The sequence below is a fragment of the Anopheles maculipalpis genome, chromosome 3RL (assembly GCF_943734695.1).
Source record: "Anopheles maculipalpis chromosome 3RL, idAnoMacuDA_375_x, whole genome shotgun sequence".
Taxonomy (NCBI): Eukaryota; Metazoa; Arthropoda; class Insecta; order Diptera; family Culicidae; genus Anopheles; species Anopheles maculipalpis.
The window spans coordinates 39,311,969-39,335,581 of NC_064872.1; the positions used below are offsets into that span (position 1 = coordinate 39,311,969).

A 23,613-nucleotide genomic window follows, 5' to 3' on the forward strand; every position below is an offset into this window, starting at 1 on the left:
ACACCATCATCGTAGGCTACCTATTCAAACTCACTCGTGCGAAATAGACGGCTGACATATCACTCACACACCCACATATTTGTCTCCTTTCCGAGGATGAAAATCGGGAGGATAATGCACGACGCCGCCCACACTGTATCGTACATGAAAAACGCCAACATTACGGAACGTTGCTGAACAATTTAACATTACACTCTCGGTGATGTGTGCTGGTGGGTGTTGTTTGTTGGTTAGATTGACGTAGTCTTTTCAATCCCAATTCTCGATTTATCACCTGCGTTACGTGTAAAACAAGAGTGAATAAATCAAATTTCCTATTTTTGCGAAATTATATTGAAAATTTTGATCTTTGCAACGGATACGACGGGTTTCACTACACGCGATAGGCTTCAATGATCGATGGATGTTTCAAACATACCAAACCAGCCCCGCACCAGTATGACCAGTGTCCTGCAAGGAAACATGTTGCTCCAACCCGTTGTTCCCCCGCTAACCATGGTAAATGGTTCGTCCGCGTTGAGGTTGAGAGTGTTGGAATCGATCGGAAAATAAACGAAGCAAGCAACCTAGCGATGCCCCAGCACGACATCAATAAGCAATAAATCACGTCTCGCAGCAGCACCAACAACGCCGCACGAACCTACCCTGCGGCAACCTATGCAGTCCCGTCCCGTGCCAAATGTTTGCCAAAGGCTCACCCGGTGCGAGTAAGCGACAAACATGTTGGAAACAAAGGGAAAAAAACCAAATGGAAAAGCTTCCTTTAGAGCGCTGAACCTTCTCCAACAAACTCCGGATGCTTCACCGGGATCGGTCGTTGCTGTTTGTCGTGCCCTTGAGAATAAATCATTTTAATGTTTCAATTCGACCGCGCTTTCTAAAGGTATGATGTGTATGGGTGCGTGTGTACGTACGTGTGGGGGTTTGGCAGGTATCCCGAGGGAACATTGTGTCGTAGGCTGTGAAAAGCTGCGATAGAGCATCGTTGTTTGGTGTGAGCTGGAGGGAAGAAGGTTATGCCAATTCTACTGTCGGTATAAATATACACTGAGCTCACGGTGTTGCAGTGAGAAATTGGAAAGAATGAGAAACAAATAAGTGGAAAGCGTTTCGAATCGATCTGAAAGCGGTGCACCACCGGGGAACTTTGAAAGAGTGTTCTTTTGATTTATGGAACCTCTTCAAACGTTGTCCATTGTCTTGGTGTTGTCTTCCACTAAATCGTTAAATTTGAATACATTTTCATGTAAGCTGAAAGGTTTTGATTTGATTATCGATTGGTGAGAGATGAATTTGTTTTGGCATTTAACACCAGCAAGCTACACAATTAAGAACATGTCGGCTGGTGTGTGACAGTACCCTGAAATGTTGTTTCACAAAAAAAAACACAAATTCACGCGTCATTCACCCAGTCTTCAAAAAGGGCGAAAGACTGGAATGCTCAAACTATCGAGCCATTTCAGTACTTAATGCCGCCTATAAGACCCTGTCCCAGATCTTGTTTTGCAGTCTTGCCCCTCTAGCTACAGATTTTGTCGGAAGCTACCATGCGGGGTTTGTTGGAGGCAAATCCACCACCGACCAAATCTTCACTCTTCGGCAGATCCTCCAGAAGTGCCGAGAGCGCCAGATCCCTACGCACCTCCTGCTATGGAACATAGTGAGTGAGCTATGGAACATAACGCAGCGGCACTACTGTCCTGGAGAGCTGATCCAGCTGTTAAAGGCCACCATGAATGGGTTGCTTGCAGTGCAGACTGCGAGTATCGAACATGTCGAAATCGTTCGAATCTCAGAGCCGGAGGCTCTGATCTGATCTTCACCGTCTGTTGGGATCCAGAAGACGTCGAGACCGTACGAAATGTGATATATAGCGCACACTGATTCGCCCGGTGGTCCTATATGGTCCTATATAAGATGACCTCCGGACCATCTTTGGCGGTGTGTTCGAGCAAGGAGTGTGAAGAAGAAGGATGAACCACGAGCTTGCTGAGCTATACGGAGAACCAGACATCCTGACGGTAGCAAAGACCGGTAGGCTATGATGGCTGGGGCATGTTATGAGGATGCCGGACTCATGCCCCGCCAAGAAGGTATTCGTCAGCGATCCCCAGTTCGGCACGAGGCGTCAGGGAGCAGAGCGAGTTCGTTGGGTGGATCAGTTGAAGGGAGACCTGTCGGAGATCGGGTGCCTACATGGATAGGAAGCTGCAGCCAGGGATTGAGTTTCCTGGAGGTCTTTTGTTGATCGGACCATTTCACGACGTCGTGCTCTTTAGAAGAGCAGGCCAACATGAGTGAGTGAGAATGAATCAACGGAACACGCGGCCCGGTGTCCAGGTCTTAGAGAGATACCTGAGCATGAGCTGTTCAAGTGCCCTCGCATAATTGCCAAAGTTCTCTCATCGGCTCGGCTGAAGTTCCTCCGTGTCGTGTCGGCTGAAGTTCCTCCGTGGTAGTGTCTTGAGCCCTTTACTGTTTTCCCTTTTCATCTCGGATTGCATCCATGTGTCTGCAGTACACCAAAAATGTCAAGTCCTCCTCTTACAATTCCCACTCCTTACAACGCTTTGCTGATGCTTCTGTAGGTTGGTGTATCTCTAACGAGCTCATCTTTTGTATTGTCAAGAGCTGCGTTACTTCGTGTTGCTGCTCCTCCGATAAACGGCTTCACAACTAACAGCTCTCAGGCTCACCACTCCGACACGTCAGACTGGTGAAGGATCTTGGGGTGTTGGTCTCGATGATGTATTACGGTTATCGAACGAACATCATAATCCTGATGTGCTCCAGTCGAAACAACTTGTGCAATATATGTAGTAGATACGATCAGGTTGATCCTTACCCGTCGGTGCAACGACGCATTCGTATCGAAAGACATACGTCGCTGCTGCTGAGAGAAGAGGCTGACACTGGTCTAGGGACTCAGCAAGCTGCCAGTTGGGAGAACCATGTCATTAATGGAGATCGCGGCATTATATTGGTAGTCATATTCTTCGTATGCTACGGAATTGATAGAATTTAGAATAGAATGTTCTATTCCACTGTCGGGGGCAGAAAACACCGTTGAAAGTTGGAAGTATCCCATTAGCTCTTCAGTGGCCAACATTGATTGTGAAGCTAAAACGCCGGACATTTCTTACCAAATTACCATAGCATTTCAGCACCAAATTACCATAGCATCCGAGCTGTAGGGGACGTATCATATATGACTTAAAAATTTAAGTTAATGTATTTTAACTAAGATCTTCTTCTTGGCTTAACGATCTCTAAGGTCATGCCGGCAATCGAAATGGCTTACTAGACTGCCGATACCACGTGGTTGGATAGTAAGTCCTCTCTACTGGGGAACGGTACGGTTGGGATTTGAACCCCGCTCCTGCCATTTAAGGACCAGCACCGCTGTCGCCTATCCACCTCATCTAAGATCATTATTCAAAAAGTTACATCTAGAAAACATGATATTTTAACGATCGAAATTACCCAAGAGAGATGAAGTAAAGGTGATTTATAAATATGTTTCAACACACCAGCGGAGCACACAAAACATGAATGAATATCATGAATGTCTAAAAACTAAACAACTTTGCCAGACTTCTGAATCATCTATTCTATATTCGTGTATTTCAAGAGCGAAGGGAGGATTCCTCGACATGGTTTGATGTCATATATTATAAACAATCTTATTGCTAGAGGGAAGAGTTTATTTTGATTGTATTAACATTAGGCCGACCATAAACTTCACGGTAAAGGCTTGCGAAGTTCATAAAGCTACCGTATTAGTAAGTGATTTTCCTTTTATTTATTTTTCGTTAAAAACGCGGATCTACTTTCAAATTTCATTGTTCCCTTAATTCAAAATTCACTTTTCATGAATACATATTCAAAAGGGTCAACCACCGTCGCGTTCTCGGCCAGTTACTTGCCACCCAAAAAAAAAACGAACATTCGCTTACATAACCTCTCCCGGCCACACTCAATCAAGCTTTCGGTTCAATAAATTCTTTATCGATTCACGGTTGTTTGCGTCAACTAAACCCGAACAATCCTGCTTGGTACCCGTAGATCTGACCGGCGAAGCGTTTCATAATAATCGATATTATTTTATGGTTTGAAATACGGTGACCACTCGTTTCCGGCCCGGTTCACACCGGTCATGGTAAACCCCGGAAAAGTCGCATATGGTTCGTTCGCTTTACTAACGTGACAGCCGGTGAAAAATTAAGACACAGGCAAGACGAGGGCCTTGCAAGACATTCCTAAGATCGGTTTGCGTCACCATTCAAGCCTGACCTTCGTCTAAGCACAATGTATTGACGTTGGGTTCATTCTTCTGCACGATAATAACAGCCAAACACATTACGATGGCGACAGTAAAACGCGATACCGGATTCACCATATCGCTGCGACATCTTGGCCGCTTCGTAGTGGTGCCTTTGCCGTCGTTGTAAGAGCTTAATTACACCCAATTCTGCTTAGACCAGCATGTTTCGATCGGATTGGATTATCAGACGGTGTAGCGGAGAAAGAACTTCCCATGCCAGCGCCGTTATACTCGCTGTTATGCCAGGCGAATGCGATGAAGCAACGACCAACTTCTTGTGTAGCGTAATTTTGCTCTCAAGGCATAAAAAAGAGCGAACATTACATTGTTTTGTTCTTCCTCGTTGGTGCTTCTAATGGAAATTGTGAAGCCGATAAAAATATCCTGGCCTGCGGCATACACTCAACAGCATCATTAGCTCCCGGCGCTTGTCTCTTGTACCGTGTCCCACACCATCGAATGCTTTCTTAACATGCATTAACAGGTTCGTTATTCGCACACGGTACCACGCCGTTTTCTGCGCTTTGTCGATTTTCTCTTGAATTTTTTTCTGGGAAAAGCCATTTTAATCCCTCCGCATTTTTAAATAGAATTAGATTATTTTGACAGCTCAGTCACTTCCCTGTACGCAGTGGGAAGAAGCTGTAGTGCAGATAGTCATTAAATTGAAAATGGAAAAAAAAGATCCAACGTCTCGTCCGAAAAACCGTGCCCGTGTCCGAAATTGTACATCGCCAAACCATTTCGTACACCCTGAAGGCATCAATTTAAAATGAGATTATTTGTTGTGTTCTTACCCGACGGAAGGTGTCTCGCTCAGCCTTAATAGAAAAGTCCCTCAAAAATTGGAAAAGCCCCCAAAAAGAAAAGCAACAAATTTTTCACACACACTTCCGGACAAATAGATTCCTGTTGCGGTTTGTTCGGTGTTCTTTCAGTTTTATCATCCTATCGTGATTGTCTCACGATAAGAGAAAAGGAGCTTTCACGAGTAGCAGCAGCAATTTCTCGAAGTAAATAAAGCTTCCCTTATCTTGGCTACGTAATCGCATCCTCCATTACTCTTAGTTCCGGAAGTGAACAGAAAGTATACAGGAAACCTCCCAAGAGTAAACGCCTCTTTTCAGAAGCTGGACATTACGCTTTTGAGCATGGACAAATGTAATACTATCCGTGTTTATTTGAGCAGTAAAAAAAGAAAATATTTGCCTTTACAGTGGTAGTAACACAGATCAATTTGCAGGTGTATGAGTGGTAATTATTTACAATAAAAAAAGGCTAAATTGTGAACGTTTAAATGGTTAAACGGTTGAACAAACGGTCAGTTTGTTTAGTATTCTTCTTGTTCCATAGCTGGATTTTCATTCCAGCTTACAAGAAGTCTGAATTCAACGATGTTATTTTAAAGCAAACATAAATTCTTTTCAAAATTTCTATATTTCACATCATTTTTGCTATCTATTTTATTTTAAAACGAGCGATGTGATACTAAATAAAGTGCATTTCCTCTAATATAATTGAATTCTCCATTATGCAATTGAATGAATTTGTAAACAGCTCTTCACTCAATAACGCCAAAATTTAATTTCATCGTTCAAGTACTCAACAAGCAACTTGTTCGGCTGAGATTCATATCCGAACGCAAGTGCTCACATAAATTATGTACAGTGATTAAATCGACCTCATCTCGTTTTGTCCAGCAACTTTGTCCATGGTGCGAAATTCGTCATCAATTTCCCAAGTCCACCGCAACGTCCAACATTCGTCATGATGTTTGTCGGATTTTCCAATTTATCTGATGCATTTCGCATCTTTGAAGATTTTCCGCGCCTCACCCTCACCTGAACATTGTTTTCACCCGTGCAGAAGGCAAGCAATTTTAGCTGTTCCAAAAACAACCAACCAACACCTTCCTACATCGAAGAAAATTGGAATGACAAAAGTTTTTCGTTATGACATTTTTGAAGTTGTTTGTTTCGCAACATAATCGAGCTATGAAGCAATCTTCTCTTATATGCAACGTACACAGTTGTTTCTTTGGCCCGTTGTTCCCTTGGCCCCGCGCGCTGTACTACTTCCAGGTCCTGTCCATCATACCGGAACGCTGGATGACGACAGTCGTGACACAAAATGAATTGGGTTGTGTTCTGCATTAACAAAACGGAAAATCGGTGGAAATGGCACAAAACGTGCAACACTGGCAGAATACGACGCTAGCTGTCTGTTGAACATCCGGTGGGAATTTTCCTTCTGTGTGTGTGGTCTGGCGAAATGGTGCATCGCCGGGTACTGCAGCTGACATTTGGTGCTCGGTGTTGATTGAATTCTTCATCAGAACTACACGAACTCCCCAGGTGACGTGGTTTTGTGACGAATGTTTAGAGTTTTGGGCGCTGGTATACTGTTATGAAGAGAGGTTGGATTCTGCGGAAGTTGAGCAGACATTTTAGATGATTTAATCATTTAGTTTTCCGTACTTGTATGGAAAAATATTGGTTTAAAGTTTCGCATTGCTATTCTATGGTGAAATTACTATAAACATATTCCATTTCCACTTACAATTTATCTTATCCTGATGCTACACATTACAGAAATCCTTTCTGCCTTCTTGGCTTTGCGACCTACAGGTCACACAGGTCATCAAATGTCTCACTAGACTTGTCTCGTTGGATAATCAGTCCTCACTACAGTGGAACGGTCTAGATAAGATTTAAATTCCAGTCCTGCCGTGTAAAGACTGGCTCCGCTTTCGCCAAACCACCTTACATCATAGACATATTGTTCATATTAATAGAAACATTAGGAATCTATTAGGCAACTTACATTTCCAACGAAGTTTGTTCATTTATAGCACGTCCTTTAACACCAAGGTGTTACATTTAAATTTACGTCCTACGAAGACATCCATTGCCTACCAATGATCTAATCTCACGTTTCCATCTGTGCCCACTCTTAATTACAGGCGTCCACGTCAGAGCTGCTAAAGTGTTTAGGAATGTTCCTGCACGATCGATGCCGTAAGCTACGCGACTTCCAGGCCGGCGACGCTGTGATGTGGCTGAGGGCCGTCGACAGAAGTTTACTGCTTCAAGGATGGCAGGTACGTAAGCGCAATCCGATGTAGGTTAGTGTTTCTGGTCGTCGTGTCACCGCGGAATGGAGAGCACCGGCCGGAAATATAGCATCTTACATGCTTACCAACGGAAATCGTGACTTCTGTTTCGTGTCCTTTTCGGTGGTTCTTTGCTCGAAACCCATGTAGATTCAGGTGACGAAAATACCATTTGATTCCTTTCGATAGATATCCATCCACGGCTCCATCCTCTGCACGTAAATGCTACCTTGTTTGATTTAATTTGCAGCATAATAATGATGCCCGTCGAAGCACACGAGCTGTGTGGAGCGAATTTGAAGAGTGCGCCGCCCGTTTCTTCCGTTTCGTTGCGAGCGTTTAGAATTAATGAGCTCGATCAAAGGCTTAACCCCTGGGTGGTGCTACTTTTGGCTACAGGGTGATGATGTCCACACCGAAATTGGATCCTGCTAATCAAAACTGTCGTCAGGAGCTGCCGGCATTAACTTCTGTAGTGGTGACGTTTTCGACTACGCCGAACAAGCCACTACAGTTTGATTAACGCGTGTAATCCAACCCTTCCTCTATCCGGCCCTCCCTTATCCAGACAGTGTGGAAACTAAAATTAGTCTCTCCACTACCCCTCTGGTTTCATTCTTTTCCTGTGGCAATTTCCTTTTTATACCCGTGCTGTACGGGTATGCGGTGAAAGCAGACGAGAAAGTTGCCGCCATCGTTCCGCGCAAAAACTTTTCACCGATAAGTTTGACTTCAAATAGCCTAACAGGTGTGCCAACCGCCTCCTTTACAAACGCTTCTACCACGGCTGGGCTGTAGTAGTCATAAATCTACTAATGATCAAATTAATTACCAAAATTGTTGTAGCGTAGAGCTCGGCAAGGCGTCCTGAAAAAAGGTTCCAAAGTTTGGGCCATTCCAGTTTGTATGCAGTTTGAGAGGAAGTTAGCTGCTTGATACTAGTGTTGAAATTTATGAAAATGATTAGAATTCTTGAACCTGTTTGTGAAAGCTATGCAGACGATGGGGTGAACTGGGAACATGGTTATCATTTCTTCATTATCAACAGCACGTAGGATAATTAATAAAGTTTTTTTGCTCCCTCATAGAATATCAATTAATCCATCAGCTGCATTGATAGATGGATTGTGTGTGATCAATGTTTTTCCTTTGCAAATATTGTTTGATTCAATCCATTTTACATTGCAATGCGTAGAAGTGTTATCTGGAAAATAGTAATGCTCTTACTTCTTTATCAATCATGTTAAAATAGTAGAGGGGATGATTATATCTAAACTGAGAAAAGTGTACTTGATCTCCAATTCAATGGTTATCCGATAGCGTATTCCAAAGAATTTCGTCCGGTGAGATGTAAGGATCTTATACAGGGAAATACTATGGGTATGGTTCTTGGAACCTTCAAGCCTCACATGGCAAGACCCCTTACAGCATGACTTCACGCTTTGGACCTACTTAGGCGGTTAGATCTCGAGGTAGATGATTTCCACTGGGTAACAACGGGCAACGACTGGGCGGCGAGGTATTTTAGTAGATGAACCATAGAATACGAGGACTCTTGTTAAATAGGAGCACTTCGACTACAAGGTATCTTGGATGACGACTTTCATTGCGGTCTTATAATAAATAAGGCTTAGATGACCTCTTCGATAACGAGGTTCGTTGAAAGGAAAGACCATTTGAAAAACAAGGCTCCATGAATGACGAGTTCCTTTAAACGAGACGGTATTTTATGAGATAAACCACCTTGAAAAAAACAAATTCTTTTAACGACAGGAGCCCAGGGCCCATGAGACTCTCTGGACAACAAGCATTCTAAGCCTTGCTAATGGTCTTATCCTATCAGAAAATATAAAGAAGAACCTAACGCCTGGTGGTTTCGAGTAATTATTATTTTAGTTATTATAACTCGTTAAGTTATGCTGCCAAGCAGTACACAGTTTATTTAATTTTGATTATAAATTGTATCATCATTGCATCTTCCTGAAGTCCAACGCATTTGCACCAGTGAATTAACGACCTGTGCCTTGCTCTACTTGGAAACGAAAACTGTTACACCTAAATCTACGATTGGCTCAATGGCCTTGCTCTACTCGTCCACATCTGTAACATCTCCCCAGGCTCTATTGGCACAGGCAGGCAAATCTAGGTTAAACGTGGTGCCTCGGTCGGTCGCTTAAAAAATGCGGCATCCAATTAAATGTTGCTGCTTGACCTGTCAGACCGTGGAACGTGGCCAATGCTTTCAGTCATCCTCAGCGTGATGCAAGGCCTCCCGCGATTTTTCCTGCTTACCGCTTCCTTCTCACCTATCAGCAGTCAGCAAACTGGGGTATGACGACACGGTCCCCGGAATGTGACACCTGTGAAAAAATGACGGGTGTCACATTGGAGCCATTTTAATTCCGTCGAAGGAATATGGCGGGAAAACAAGCTCATGGAGACAAAAAAAATGAGGCTCGGTTGCTCAAATTTCATTCCTGTACGTGGAGACGTCAAAAAAAGAGGGTAAAAGGCAAAAGGGTCACACCACTAAAAATGAACAGGTGCTTGTGAGCGAGAAATCACTGCCATATGATGGTCATCAAAATAGGATTCGCGGCAAGATCGTTGCCATCTCGCCCATCACTTTCCATCCCCATGCGGAGTATGGTTTTATTTTCCCGACTCTCTCTCTCTCTCTCTCTTCCTCGTGTCTTCCCTTCTTTGCTTCATCCTAATCCTGTTGAGGGCTGTATTTTGTCCTAATTTTCGAGTGGTGGCTGAATTTTTCGGAAGGACCAAACGCCTGACACCATCAAAGACGGTCGTTTTTTATGACACTCATAAAGCTTACTTGAATCGCCTTTTAACGTGGAGAAATATTCGCTCCCTATCTCTATCCTCCTTCTGTTGCCTGATTCATCCATGTTTCATTCTGTTTCATCCAAAAAAGGGTCCCACTAAACCGCTTGATTTTGAATGGCTAATTTTGGCGAATTTCCCTTCCATACCCGTTTCCGCGTTCTGAGCGTCGCAGTAAATTTTCCCCCATCCTGGCCTCGAATCAAATCCTTGTTGAAAATTTAATGAGCTCGAACCCCGAGATTCGTTCTATGTTGTTAAAATTTGAATTTCACACCACAACAACGGCAACGGGTGCGAACGTACAATGTTTGTATTCCATTTTTCGAAACAAGGTCGCTCGGAAACTTTTCACCCAAACGCCACCGTTTTCCCGATTTTCGCTGGTGAGTGATGCGCGAAACAAACCTGTTTGAAAGGGTCGGGCTATGGGCGATCTTTCTTTTTTTCACTCTGGGTGACGAAGTAAAATACATCCATGGTCACGGATAAATAGAGCCATTCGGGAGCAGAGTTTTGTGATAGGAAGGCATAGCCAATATTTTGCCTACCCTGACCGCAACCTTTATCAATGTCTATCAACGGGATTTTCCAATTGTGACAAACATTAGTTAATGGGTTTCTTTTCGCAATCAGTTTTTCCCGGCTTAATTTGCTAAGTGATAAAACCAAGCAATTTTATGCAAACAACATATTTTTAGAATACAACCTATTTTCTTACACAACCTTCGTACAAACAAATACCAGCAAATATTTATGTTTTTCGGTGCATCCTGGTGTGTTGAAAATTAGTTTTTTCCGACCCAAGAGATAAATAAAGTCCGCTAAAATATAGTCCCCCGTGTCGGTTTTCATTACACTGGGGCTGAGCTAGGGTGCGAGGGAAACTTTTTCCATCAGCCAGCCTAATGCGATGTGGCCCGATATGTATCGGTGGCCCGTTGTTATCTGTTTTCCCCGTTCTGTTCCCATTCCAGACTCCAAGGTTTGGTCGCGAAATATTGCACATTTTACTCGAGGCTATAGAATTATCTCAATAAAGGAAGAAAAATAGTTGCTGCTTCCTTTGCCATGCACGAATGTGCTATCTTACATCCGTTTTTGTTACCACCAGAAAGTTGATTTAATGTAACGCAACCGATAAATACAAACACGCACGCCGGTGGTCAACACCAAGGTACCGTGATTAATGCATTTCTGTTGGCCATCGGCCAACGTACGATCTGGGAAACACAAAAAAACGGCTATAACGGTGGTCCTATGCCGGTGGACGGTTCTAATAAAAATAAACTACCAACCCAACTACATTACCAACAAAGCAGTTCTGGTCGCATCCCGCTTACAAGTGATTACACAACAAAGTTTCACTATTAATATAGCAGAAATCTGTGGAAACTTTTATTCATCTTTTTACCAAAACGAAATAATCGCTTAAAACTTATCCCAAGCGCTACCATCTTGAGACAAAACTGGCACCGAAGCTCTCTTTCTCTTCGTCACTTTTTATTATTTGGTTTCCTTTCGTCGCCGGTTCAACCGGTGAAACTCTTCTCAAAATCCGATTACCAGCGAAACTGCTATAAATCTTTCGATTATTGGGCTTCCTTCAATCAACAGCGTACCTTTCGACCGCTGAGTGTGCTATCGACTTAAGCGGAAGAGCATTAAGTTTAAGCTCGAGACGCGAGCTTGATAATCGCTTACCCGGTTCCAGGAAACCCGCTCGATGATGGTGAGGTTGTGGTGGAAAAAATCAATACGGATCGTAATATTGCTCCCTCAGACTTGCGGCGTATTTATCGTCAGTATCTTATCGGTATCAATCGGTTCCACGAATTGATTTAAAAACGCAAGCATTCAGAAATGGTAAAGATTATTTTTGTTCTGCATTGGTGCATTGGTTATTGATTTTGTTAAAGTAAAATACTTTCAAACCAATGCTTATTAAACCTAAAAAATTAAATATTATTATTATTTAAACCAGATTTGAATATTTTTCGAAAACTGTTGCAACAGACGCTCTTTATACCTTAAATAAATTATATTACTTAAGAACTGCTAGGCGATGTTGGTCATGTTTACTGATTTAACTACAACCATATAGCCATTACTTGCCTTATTTGATGGCCTGGCCTAGCGTGTTGATGATGACCAACGCGCCTTCCTTGACCTTCTAATGCTGAAATCCTTAAACATCTATTCCTCCGAGAACATTCCAGATTGTTCTTAGTATCAGACGCTACAACTAATTCTTTTCAGCAATTATCCTCGATCCCGCGATCTAGTATCGTCGTCTGCCAAACCCGTTACCCGAAAACGTTCCATACTCATATCAAGAACAGCTCACCGGAGCTTGGGGAGCCTAGTCCACTGCACAACTCGCAGTTCTTGTCTTATAGTGGTTTCTCCATTGTTCTTCCACACACCATCATCATCATCATCATCATCATCATCATTATGTTGGCCTGTTCTTTTAAAGAGCACGACGTCGTGACATGACCCGGCCAATAATAGATTTCCAGGAAACTCGATCCCTGGCTGCAGCATTCCATCCATGTAGACTCCCGATCTCCGACAAGTTTCCCTTCACCTGATCCACCCAACGAACTTGCTGTGCTTCCCGACGGCTCATGCCGAACTGGGGGTTGCTGACGAATACCTTCTTGGCGGGCCATGAGTCCGGCATCCTCATAACATGCCCCAGCCATCGTATCCTGCCGGTCTTTGCTACCGTCAGGATGTCCGGTTCTCCACACTCCATGCTCGAACACACCGCCAAAGATGGTCCGGAGGATGTGACGTTCAAACACGCCAAGAGCGTTTGCATCCTCCGCTCGGATGGTCCAAGACTCGTGGCCATATTGGACCACCGGGCGAATCAGTGTGCGATATATCTCACATTTCGTGCGGTCTCGCAGTCTTCTGTTACGTTACGACAGTTCCAAGATAGCAGAACTCCTCTACTACCTCGCTGCTTCCCACTCGGGCTCTGTCACGATCAGAGCCTCCGGCGAGCAGGTATTTCGTCGCATTGATACTCAATCCAATTCTTGCTGCTTCACGTTTCATTCGGGTGTACGCCTCACACACCTTCGCTGTCGTCCTGCCAACGATGTCAATGTCATCCGCGAAGCCAAGAAATTGAAGAGACCGGTAGAGAATGGAGCCACGGAAGATAAGATACTGTCCTTCCACACATAGGAGACAGAGGGGAAGAATAATCCGCCTGCGCATTTTACTCTTGAACGTGGGCTAGAGGGATTAGTCAGTTTTGGACAGGGTCCATATCTCAGAAGCATATATCAGGGTCCCGGGACTATAAGACTTTTATACATTGCTAGCTTCGTGCGTCGCGATAGGTATTCTGAGTGAAAATTGTTTCTGCTGCCAACCTCAGATGTGAGGTACATCATTACCATTCTTACAAACTTGGTAGGCTTGTCCGTGCCCTGGATTTGATGTAATTTGCTTGACATAATGATAAGCGAGTAGCTACTGTTCAGTCATTTTCTACAAGAGGCGAATGGGGTCTTAAAGAATCAAAGCATCTGTAAAATAAATTCAGAATAAGGTAAATTTTCTGTTTCAGGATCCTTTCTGATAGTATCCAGCCAGCTCTCGATTTGGATCATTGAGTGTAAATCAAAATTAAAATGCTCGCTACAGTGATCCATCTCAAACAAACTGTATAGTTGAAACTCTTTAAATCTTTTTTTATTATTTCATAAAGGACCGCCTAGCCGTACTGTTAAACTCTTCAAACCTACCTGTGAAATATTGATCTCTTGAATAATATGCGAACCAAATAATAATACCCACAATAAGCATTTTTCAATATTTTATGCTCGTGAAGTCGTTCTAGTGAAATTTATTTTACTTCTTGCTCATCGAATGTCCTCTCCACTTTATGACGAAGATACTGTTCACTTTTCTTCAATTATGGCTCGTCGTGGTACTTCCTGCTCAATATTGCTCACTTCCATGTGTTAGATCCATCGACGCACATCAAAGTTTATTTTTAACCCACGAAGAATGTGGTCTCTTACGTTGCATATGGGCTGCACCTGACTGCGACGATGATGGCTCAAGCGGTAACGGTGACATTGCTCCTGACAATCTGCCCAATGTTAAATAATTCATCCACCCACTGTCAACCTTCGTCAAAGGATCCTCTCCCCTCTTCTTTTTCATATACCCACCGTAAAAAAACTCGTAAGAGTGTGCGTGTTCCGGGTGTGTACCATGGTACTGACACACATGTATCCGATCTGATGCATAAAGTTGAATGAATTGCTTATCGCGCCACCAGCTACCGGCTTGATGAACTCGCTTTGCGACGGTTCCAGTGCGGACAGTAAAAACCAAACCCTTATGTATTTCAAAAATCAACGCTCGGTGCAGTTGAATGTAACAAAAGAACAAACAACAGAAAAAAAAGGCTCCGGTTCCAAATCGCAGCCAGACAAACCACCATCGGGACGACCTGAATCCGTTCTCGTATGAATAAATTACAACACTATCGCACACAGGATGAACATTTTTCGATAACGTTTCAGTGAGCTATGTGGTGAGCATGGTGGTATTGAGGCGGAATTTGCAATCTAAATCCTTCTGTCCGCCTTTTTTCCCTTCAGCTTGCTCTTCGACATGCAATCCTTCTACCCCGGGAAGCTAACGAACCACTAACGCTTGTGTCGACGGTTTTGGATAAATAGATTTGTGCATTTGCATTCTGATGCGATACACACACACACACACACACACTTCGTCGAGCTACAATCATTTACTTTTCGAACGGGACTGGTTTATCGCCGGTGATAAGAACGAATCACAAAAGCAACGGCTGTCACAACAGATGCATCTAAATGCAGGTTGCATGTTTGAGGTTTTGAGGTTATCAAGCATATGGGATTCATTTTAGAGGAATGGTCCTATTAAACAAACGGTGGCTTAGGATAGCTGGGTTTTTTAGTGATGTTGAAACTAGAACATCAACAGCACTTTAAACTAATGAACTTTAATATTGTCAATATGCAACTTTGTTGAGGATAAATGCAACGATGCACCTTTAATACCGCATGATGCATTCTACTTTGTTGTGTATTATACAATATATCAGTTTATTCTTAGGACAGTATGCTAAACGATTGCTAGGGGAGGCAATTTATTGATCTTGATTTTATGATCACTTGATCAAACAGGTTGTTAGATTGGAATGAAGAAAGAAGAACAATTTATTCATAAAACTGGTAAATTAGAGCTGCATTTTAACAAATCGGCTTTTCTATGTATGACATGAACAAACACCAATAATTTAACAAACTTTACTAAATTATACTAAACTCGATATTAGACCCTTTTAACAACGATTAAAGGGGTCTGATATCGATGCTTTCTGATGGTAAAAGTTTTTTTTTTTACAAAAAGAAACGGAACGATACAAACTTTGTAAATTCTTCCGAACCTACCCAAGTAGCCAAGTATTGTGTCTAGTACAAATACAGAAATATCGTTGAATAAGGACTTCCGTTTTCTTAAAGAGAGGGAATCTTACAAGTTCGAGAAAAATCTTATTTTCTTCCCACAAAAATTAAATCAGTAGTAAAGGCTGGCGCTGGTTTCCACATGGCAGGTCTGCGGACACATGGCAGCCAAGAAGAAGATGATTTGCTTATTTGCTGCAAGGACACTAAACCACACAGGCAATTGAAACAGCTCGAAGAATTTGACTTATTTCTTCAGGAAATTGTAACTAATTAAGTTCAATTCCCAACTGATTTCACTTTTTTCTTAACTGTTTCTCCATCTCGAGTGATATAAAATGGCGAGTTGTTGAACCGATTTGCTTTTGAGACTACGAAATCTTTTTATTTATTTTATTTATTTATTTTATTTAGTATGACGGCTCAACGCCGTATTGTCGACACCGCGCGTGTTGACTACGTTATAAGCTAGATTTTTTTACAAAAATTTCACAAGACATTTCTTGATGATGATGATATCGGTAGATGATGGTCAGCTAATATTGCTGTGGCTATTGTATTGATGGTGGTTGTTTGCATCCAAATTCTGTCTATTGTGTTGTTGTGGCTGTTCTATTGCTGACCTTTTTGGCTTGGTCTCGACTGCAACAAACAAATAAACATTGTTAAGACAGCACGAACAGCATGTGTCTGCGTACAGTGTTCTCCAGTGCAGACCAGCAATGACATCCCAAGCTCAATCTAGACAGCATCCAATCTAAGCATGATCGACAAGCTCTATCCCGCAGCAGCGAAAGTGACTTCACTACTCACGAGACTGAACCCGCCAACCACCCCGAACCCGACGCCAACGCTGTCAAACTCAATGTGTCAAAACTGGATTGGACTGGAGAACACTGCACTTGAACAACGCCTGCCTCACTTTTACGGCAGTGTTGGAATCACCCTCGAGTGCTGTTGCCTAGTCATCGGATCACCCGTGGCACTACAAAAATACACTTAAAACATAGACAACACAACATTTAACAAAAAAGAAATGGTGGAATACGAATAAGGATTGGAAGGATACTAGGGATGTGGAATCATAGGACAAGACCGTTGTCTCTGGCGAATCGGTAAATGATCCTCATGTAGAGGAGGTCCCTGGTAGCCAACACTTCTCTAATTTCTGTACCCGTTCGTCTGCCGATATTCTCGACTGCGCTCAACAAGGAGGGTCTTGCGGTTTCAAATTCCACGCAGGACCACAGAAGGTGATCCACATCGTGGAATCTGTCACCGCAGCCACATACTTTTGTCTGAGCCAGAGTTATACGCTGTAGATGAGCATTCAACGCAAAATGATTCGACATCAGTCGAGACATCATTCGTATGAATGCTCGGTCTACAGAAAGCCCATCGAACCAAGGCCGCAGGGACACTTGCGGAGAGATCGAGAAAAGGAAACGCCCGAGTTCATCCGCCTCCCACATGCTCTGCCAGCGAGACAGGAAAAGTTGCTGTGGAAAACGAAGGAACTTCTGGGCCGAGATTGGTCGGTCGTAAAAATCGCCTTCTTTGACGCCTGTTTTGGCCAGTGAGTCAGCCAGTTCTCATTGCCGGGAATTCCACAATGAGAAGGGACCCAAATTAGCGAGATCCCATACGCCTTATCGAACATTGAGCCAAGCAGTTTAATGATTTTGATGGTAAAGAAATCCCGACTCTTGACAGCCTCCGGAGATCTCAGTGCTTCAATAGCACTAAGGCTATCAGCGAAGATGAAGTACTGGTCCGAAGTTCTCGCTGCTATCATCAATAGTGCGTACAAGATTGCGGCTAGTTCTGCGGTGTTAACACTACATGGCTGCCTTAATTTGAAAAAAGCTTCGGTGAACTCGCTAAAAACACCGAAGCCAGTGCCCTCCTCAGAGGATGATCCATCAGTGTAGAGCAACGAAATTATTTTGTAGAACAAATATTTGAAGACTAACACACATAAGACCTCCAAGTCTTTATTAGATTTTCTGAGTATCAATCTTAAGCTACGAAAGGAAAATTAAAGTTTAATTTTTTGAGTCCATAGTCAGCAAGTCGAGGAGGACTCTTGGTGTACTTTAACGTGTGTCCCGTGACTTCTCCGATGCTTGTTGTTTGAAGACTTCTGTTCACTGGTCAGATCGATGCTGGATTATTGCTCAGGTATCTGGTCCCCGGCAAGAATCCACATTGATCGAAAAGAACGGGTGCAGAGGTTTGCTCTCCGGAAAATTTTTGGCGATCGAACCTCTGCTCTGATCGAACCCTGTTACGAGGACAGATGCCGGTTGCTTGATCTTCCATCGCTTGAAGATCGCCGTTCTATTTCCCAATCTTCATTTGTTGCCGCACTTCTCCTTGATTGCATCGATGCCCCAGCTTTGCTCATGCAAATCCCTCTACATATATGTTCCCTCCCGCGTTCCCCTTCGAAATTGTCTCGCAATTTTTTGTTTCCTTACGTCGCACTGCGATGGGCCGTAAAGATCCCCTCTTTATTGCCATCGAAATGTTTCTCGTCCCATCACTTCGATTTCTACACATACCTGCCTTCTTTCAGTTTCCGGTTGTTATCCACTTCCTAAATTTTCCTTTACTTCCCTATTTTTTGTTTGGTTTCCTTCTTTTTTTTGTCTAATGCTGCAACTTATTCTGCGTACCTTTTAGGTTTAGATTAGTTTAAGATTAGATATTAGACTACTTGCATAGCCAAGAGCAAACATCTGAAATACATTAAATGAAATGAAATATGATTTTCACACAACATATGAAACACTGAATTTGGTCAAATAATAAAAATCATCAATGAGCTTGATTGAATCAAGTTTCGAAGCGTGGATGAGTAATTTATTTTAATTAAGGTTGTTTTGAGGTTTTAAAGTCAATAAAGCGCTGTGACGCATCAAGCCGTTCATAACAATTTTCCGTAGACCTACCTTCCAAGTCAATCTACACTATTTCTACGGTGGCTGTTCAGTAATTTACTTTATGACTTTCAACACAGAAGCACTGCTTTTGCTTCGCTAATAATCCTTCCTTCCTAATGTTGATTGGTGGCTGACAGTTTTCAAAGCTAAACGAAACATAAATAGAAACAATATTTATAACCCAACCGTGCATGTGTGCCTGTATTCGATTAAATCAATTCACAGTTTTCCTCTGTTTGTTCCCGGTGTTATCTTTTCTTCCCAACAGGATGTTGCCTTCATCAACCCGGCAAACGTGGTGTTTGTCTACATGCTCGTCCGCGAGCTGGTCGACGGGGAGGAAACGAAGGAAGCGGAGCTGCAAGCGGCCGTCCTTACCTGCCTCTACCTTTCCTACTCGTACATGGGAAATGAAATTAGCTACCCGTTGAAACCGTTCCTAGTGGAGGACTCGAAGGATAAGTTTTGGGACAGGTAGGTGCGAAAAAATTGTCACCCATCCGAGCCGGGTGTCGTTGGGCGGGTCTTCAAATAGAGATCTCCACACTCTTCGAGGGCCATTAATCATGAAGCATAAAGCCGAGCGGATCAGTGATGGTACGGTAGGCAGGCAGCAGTTGTCGTGTTTCCCTCAACATGGCGGAAGTAAACGATACTTAAGACCAGCGACATAATTCACCCGTAGTACCGTTCATTACCAGAAGTGATACTGTTTTTAGTGTCGGAATGATACGAAGCCAAATAGAAAAATATTTTGCAAACAGCAAGAGAAGAATTTGTGTATTTACGCGATATTTTCCCCGGTCTAATTTTGTGCCCACGGGTTATTTATTGGCAATTTTGCGAAGTAGATTTATGTCGATGGAATCGGATGTTGACGCAATTTGAAATTTGAACGGATATTGTGATGAGCATAATTATTTATAAATCAGACAAATACTCTCTCTATCAACATTAGAGGATTGTCGCACTAGGAATAAAGTATTCAAAATCGAGTATGAAAAACTTGAAAAAAACAAAAAAAAACTGAGTGAAAGACAAGCCCATCAAACATAAAAGAAAAGAAAGGTAACATATTGCTCTAGCTGTACTATTAATCTTCACACTTCTAGTGATAGGTCTTGATAGGGAGTCTGCGTTCTGTCTGGGACTCACACGCAATTGGAAATTTATTTACATAATTTATATTGAAACCCGATCAAGCACAAACACGCACGATAGAATCAACCATTGAAGCACACTCAGAACAAGGCTCCAAAAAATAAACTCCAATTCTAACCACTCGACCGACTGTGATAGATTTATTTGGACAGTTTTGGACAGACAACAAAAAACAAAAAAAAACCTGCGTGTCCATTACAAATGTACCGTGATGGAGTTGAATGTGCGAGCTTGATTTATGCTGACATCAGGGTCAGCGTGTCCAAAAATACGTAGAGCTTTCCCTGTTGGTGCCTGCCAGAAGCTTTCCAGTAACACAAGTGTACCGGACGAGGACATGGTTGGGTGGACTGATTTTAATTATAGAACAGTCATGGTGGTTGACATCGAGATAAATGTTATGAAGATTATTTGACAGGGTTTTTTAATAGGAATACAGCACATACTCTTCCAAAAGATCGATAAAACGTACACACACACACACACACACATACAGATTTTCAATTAAAATGTTTTTGTTTTAATCTTTACTTTGTATTCTGTTTTGCAGATGTTTGCTGATCGTGAACCGGCTATCATCGAACATGCTGCGCATTAACGCCGAACCAGGCTTCTTCACCGAGATCTTTACCGAGCTGAAGGCGTGCGGCATGAACTCGAATGCAAACGCCGGTGGCAATCTGCCCTGTGGTGCGGCTTGACGCTCCCGCCATCCACGAGAAGTTGTGGTCCGGCTGTCGATTGCCGGCCAACAGCAGAAGTACCAGCATGCCACCAGCACCCTGCAAGAGCTGACCAGCGTTGTCTGATGAACTGGTGCACCCGGCATAGCGAGACCAGCTATGTCAGTCTAAAGTCGCAACTAACTCATCTTTCTTTGTCCACGTGTCCACTTTCATCCCATCTCACATTCAGAGATGGACTGAATCAACACACACATCAATTCAACATCAAACCCTAAAAGTTCGAAAAAAGGGAACTGAAAAGTTTAAAAAAAATAATTTGATTGGAATGTTAGGTCTGGTTTTTTTACCCATGTTGTGCTCTCAAAGGTCTTAAGCATGTCTTGCGGTTGCGCTGGATAGCAATCGACGAAGCCATTCGTTCGGGCACAAGATGAGCAATCGGACTATTGAGGAAGAACTAAAGTTTAGTTTATGTGAGTTAAAAGAAAATATTTTACCTAACGAAGGATCTCATAAAGGGCATGCTCTAAAAGCCCACTAAGAACAGTCCACAAAGTCTTTGATCCCTTGAAGTGGGACAAAGCGAAGGAATCGGTGAATCTCGAGCAATTGTAAAACAATGAAACGGCGAAACGAACAAGTAACCATGTACCAAACGAGCCTGTTACGAACTAGTCTGTCCAAGAGGACATAACGTGTCTGTTCATACCAACGCTGTAGGGTGTGGACAGTTGTGCAGTTGTCTCCACCCAGTGCATCCTGTTGAGCGTTGATATTTTCTTCTAGATGACTTATAAAACTGTGTGCAACCGAAATCGTTTAGTAGGGAAACAAAATCTATACCAACACTAAGTATCATGCGGCACTCAAAGCGTAGTCGCAATCGTTTGATCGTTACAGCTGCAAATCTCAACAACATACGTACCAGCTCAGCGGGAAAAAATTGTGAAAATGAAGCATGAAAATCAGGATTGTGATCAACATTTTTATTTTATCAACAAAACAAGCTGCAATTTAGAAGCATCCTGAAGTGAGTTTGAATGTGTGACAACAATCTAATTAGACAGCAAAATTAGACAACTAAAAATAAGATTGAAAACTTTGGATGCGAACAATGAACACACAACGAGATTAAATATCTCTTTCACTGTTTGGTTCCTTCAAAAGTGAAGAAGAGTGTTGGCAAAGCAAAAGCAAAACGAAACAAACGATTCAGAAAACCCATCAGAGCGGACTTCTAAAGAAGATACCATATGTAACGAACATTAACCGAACACAAATACGACCGACAAGGGGAAAAGAAAACCTATGGAAAACACTGCCCTACTCCTCCGATGAAATGGGATGTATCACAAAAAAGGTGCAAAAATGTTGTACAAAAAAAAAACCACAAAAAAAAGGGAACAAAATCCCAAAAGGACTAATGGTGGAAGTTCGCCTTCGAGGCGAAAAGTAAAACCCACGATCACTCACGCAGTAATGATGATAGTAGAATAGTTGCGCCAACAAGAGCAAACGGTGACAAAAAAAAAATATTTACCACAAACCCTACCAACCCCCCCCCCCCCCCCCCCCACACGCGGAGTTGAAGCGGTTAGGATGTGAGCACATCAATATCCCAAAAGGATCAACCGGATAAACCGGTCCGTATCACTTTTGATTCTGTCGATTACTTTTCGTCGAAGGATTCCTATGCTGGTCCCCGGATGCGATGGTCAACCCATTTGTCAACCTATTTCCTGACCCGTTTCCAATACCCCTTCTCAGTTTCACCTTTGTATAGTGCGTAAGTGAATGTTAATGTTTTACAGCTAGTAGTGGTTAGGTTAATTCTGGAGAAGATGCCACCAGGAGGGGGAACGGAACAAACAAAGCGTGTAGTGTGATAGTGTGTTGGGAGAAACATTTCCTGTTTGTTCCATCTCTGCAAGCAATTTCTAGGAAACGGATTCTCTAATGTCCCATTTGTCGAAAGTATGGAAAAGAAATGTATCTAGTCAAACGATTCCCGAAAGAGAGAAGTAAGTCTCACTGAGTTGATCACAAGGATGTAAGTTTAAGTTTATCATTTTTAATCCCACAACCGTAAGAAGAACTTTTGATGCATTCCGTCTAGTATTAATTTAACATATCAGGAATGTGTTGAATTATGTTATTTTCACTTCCTTTTTGTTTTGTTTTGTGTTTGTGATAGTAAAGATATTCTTCCTTAATTTTGCAAATTAACAAGAGCAATGCTATGTCAGTGTAATACTGCTTCACTCAACAATCTATTCCGTCTAACTCATATCGCGCCACGTGATATTTAACTGCATTTCAGCTGCAATTTGAATCTCAGTTCCTTTAGTTAGGTTGCTTATAAGACACCAAAAATTAATACTCTCTGTCGTCATGCTTTAGATCGCTTCGATCTCCATTCGATCGTTTGAATTAAACTTTGTTCCTTATTTCGTACGTACGTTAAAGAAAAACCAAAACCGAGGGTTGTAAATAGAATGAATTAGAAAGCAAATAATGATGTCCACGCGTGAGGAAAAGCAGGACATTCGGAGTGGTTCGGTTGAAAAAAAAATGGACAATTAAAAAAGACACTTTGTATGGTTGCAGGCTGCAATAGGGTCGCAGCTTTGATTGGCAGTGGCAGTCCACACATTCCATCCAGTTTGTTTCTATTCCTGTTTCCTACTCTTAAGTATGTGTTTTTGCTCTACATATATATGGTATGAATACAATTATATCAGTCATTTTTGAACCAACAAAAAAAGGGACCGTCAAAAAATGAAAGGAACCAGACGAAGACCCATTTGGTGTTATTTGTGTTGTAAAAGCAGACACACATTAGATAAGTCCAATTTTCGATAGTTGTAACAGATACATTTATTTACTATTTTTTTTTTGTTCCCATTTTCCCCCTCCCCCCTACCACCGAACCTAGAGGGTTGGTCGATTTGTCACGCTTAGTTTATGCATATCTTTTATTCCGTTCCATAAACAATGCAAAAAGAGTTAAGGAACCGCCATATGCGCCTAATTGTTGCAGGCGATTGTGGTGGTGGTGGTA

General features: G+C 42.5%; 1 protein-coding gene across 1 annotated transcript in view; it reads left to right on the top strand.

The window, feature by feature from the left end:
- LOC126564417 (bromodomain-containing protein DDB_G0280777) overlaps nt 1-20,695 on the top strand; it is a 50,867-nt gene extending 30,172 nt beyond the window's left edge. The window contains exons 2-4 of the mRNA XM_050221459.1: nt 7,287-7,424; nt 18,974-19,179; nt 20,417-20,695. Coding sequence (XP_050077416.1) covers nt 7,287-7,424; nt 18,974-19,179; nt 20,417-20,567 — 495 coding nt within the window. The 3' untranslated portion in view covers nt 20,568-20,695. The remainder of the gene's footprint in view (nt 1-7,286; nt 7,425-18,973; nt 19,180-20,416) is intronic.
- Nucleotides 20,696-23,613: the final 2,918 nt, after the last annotated feature.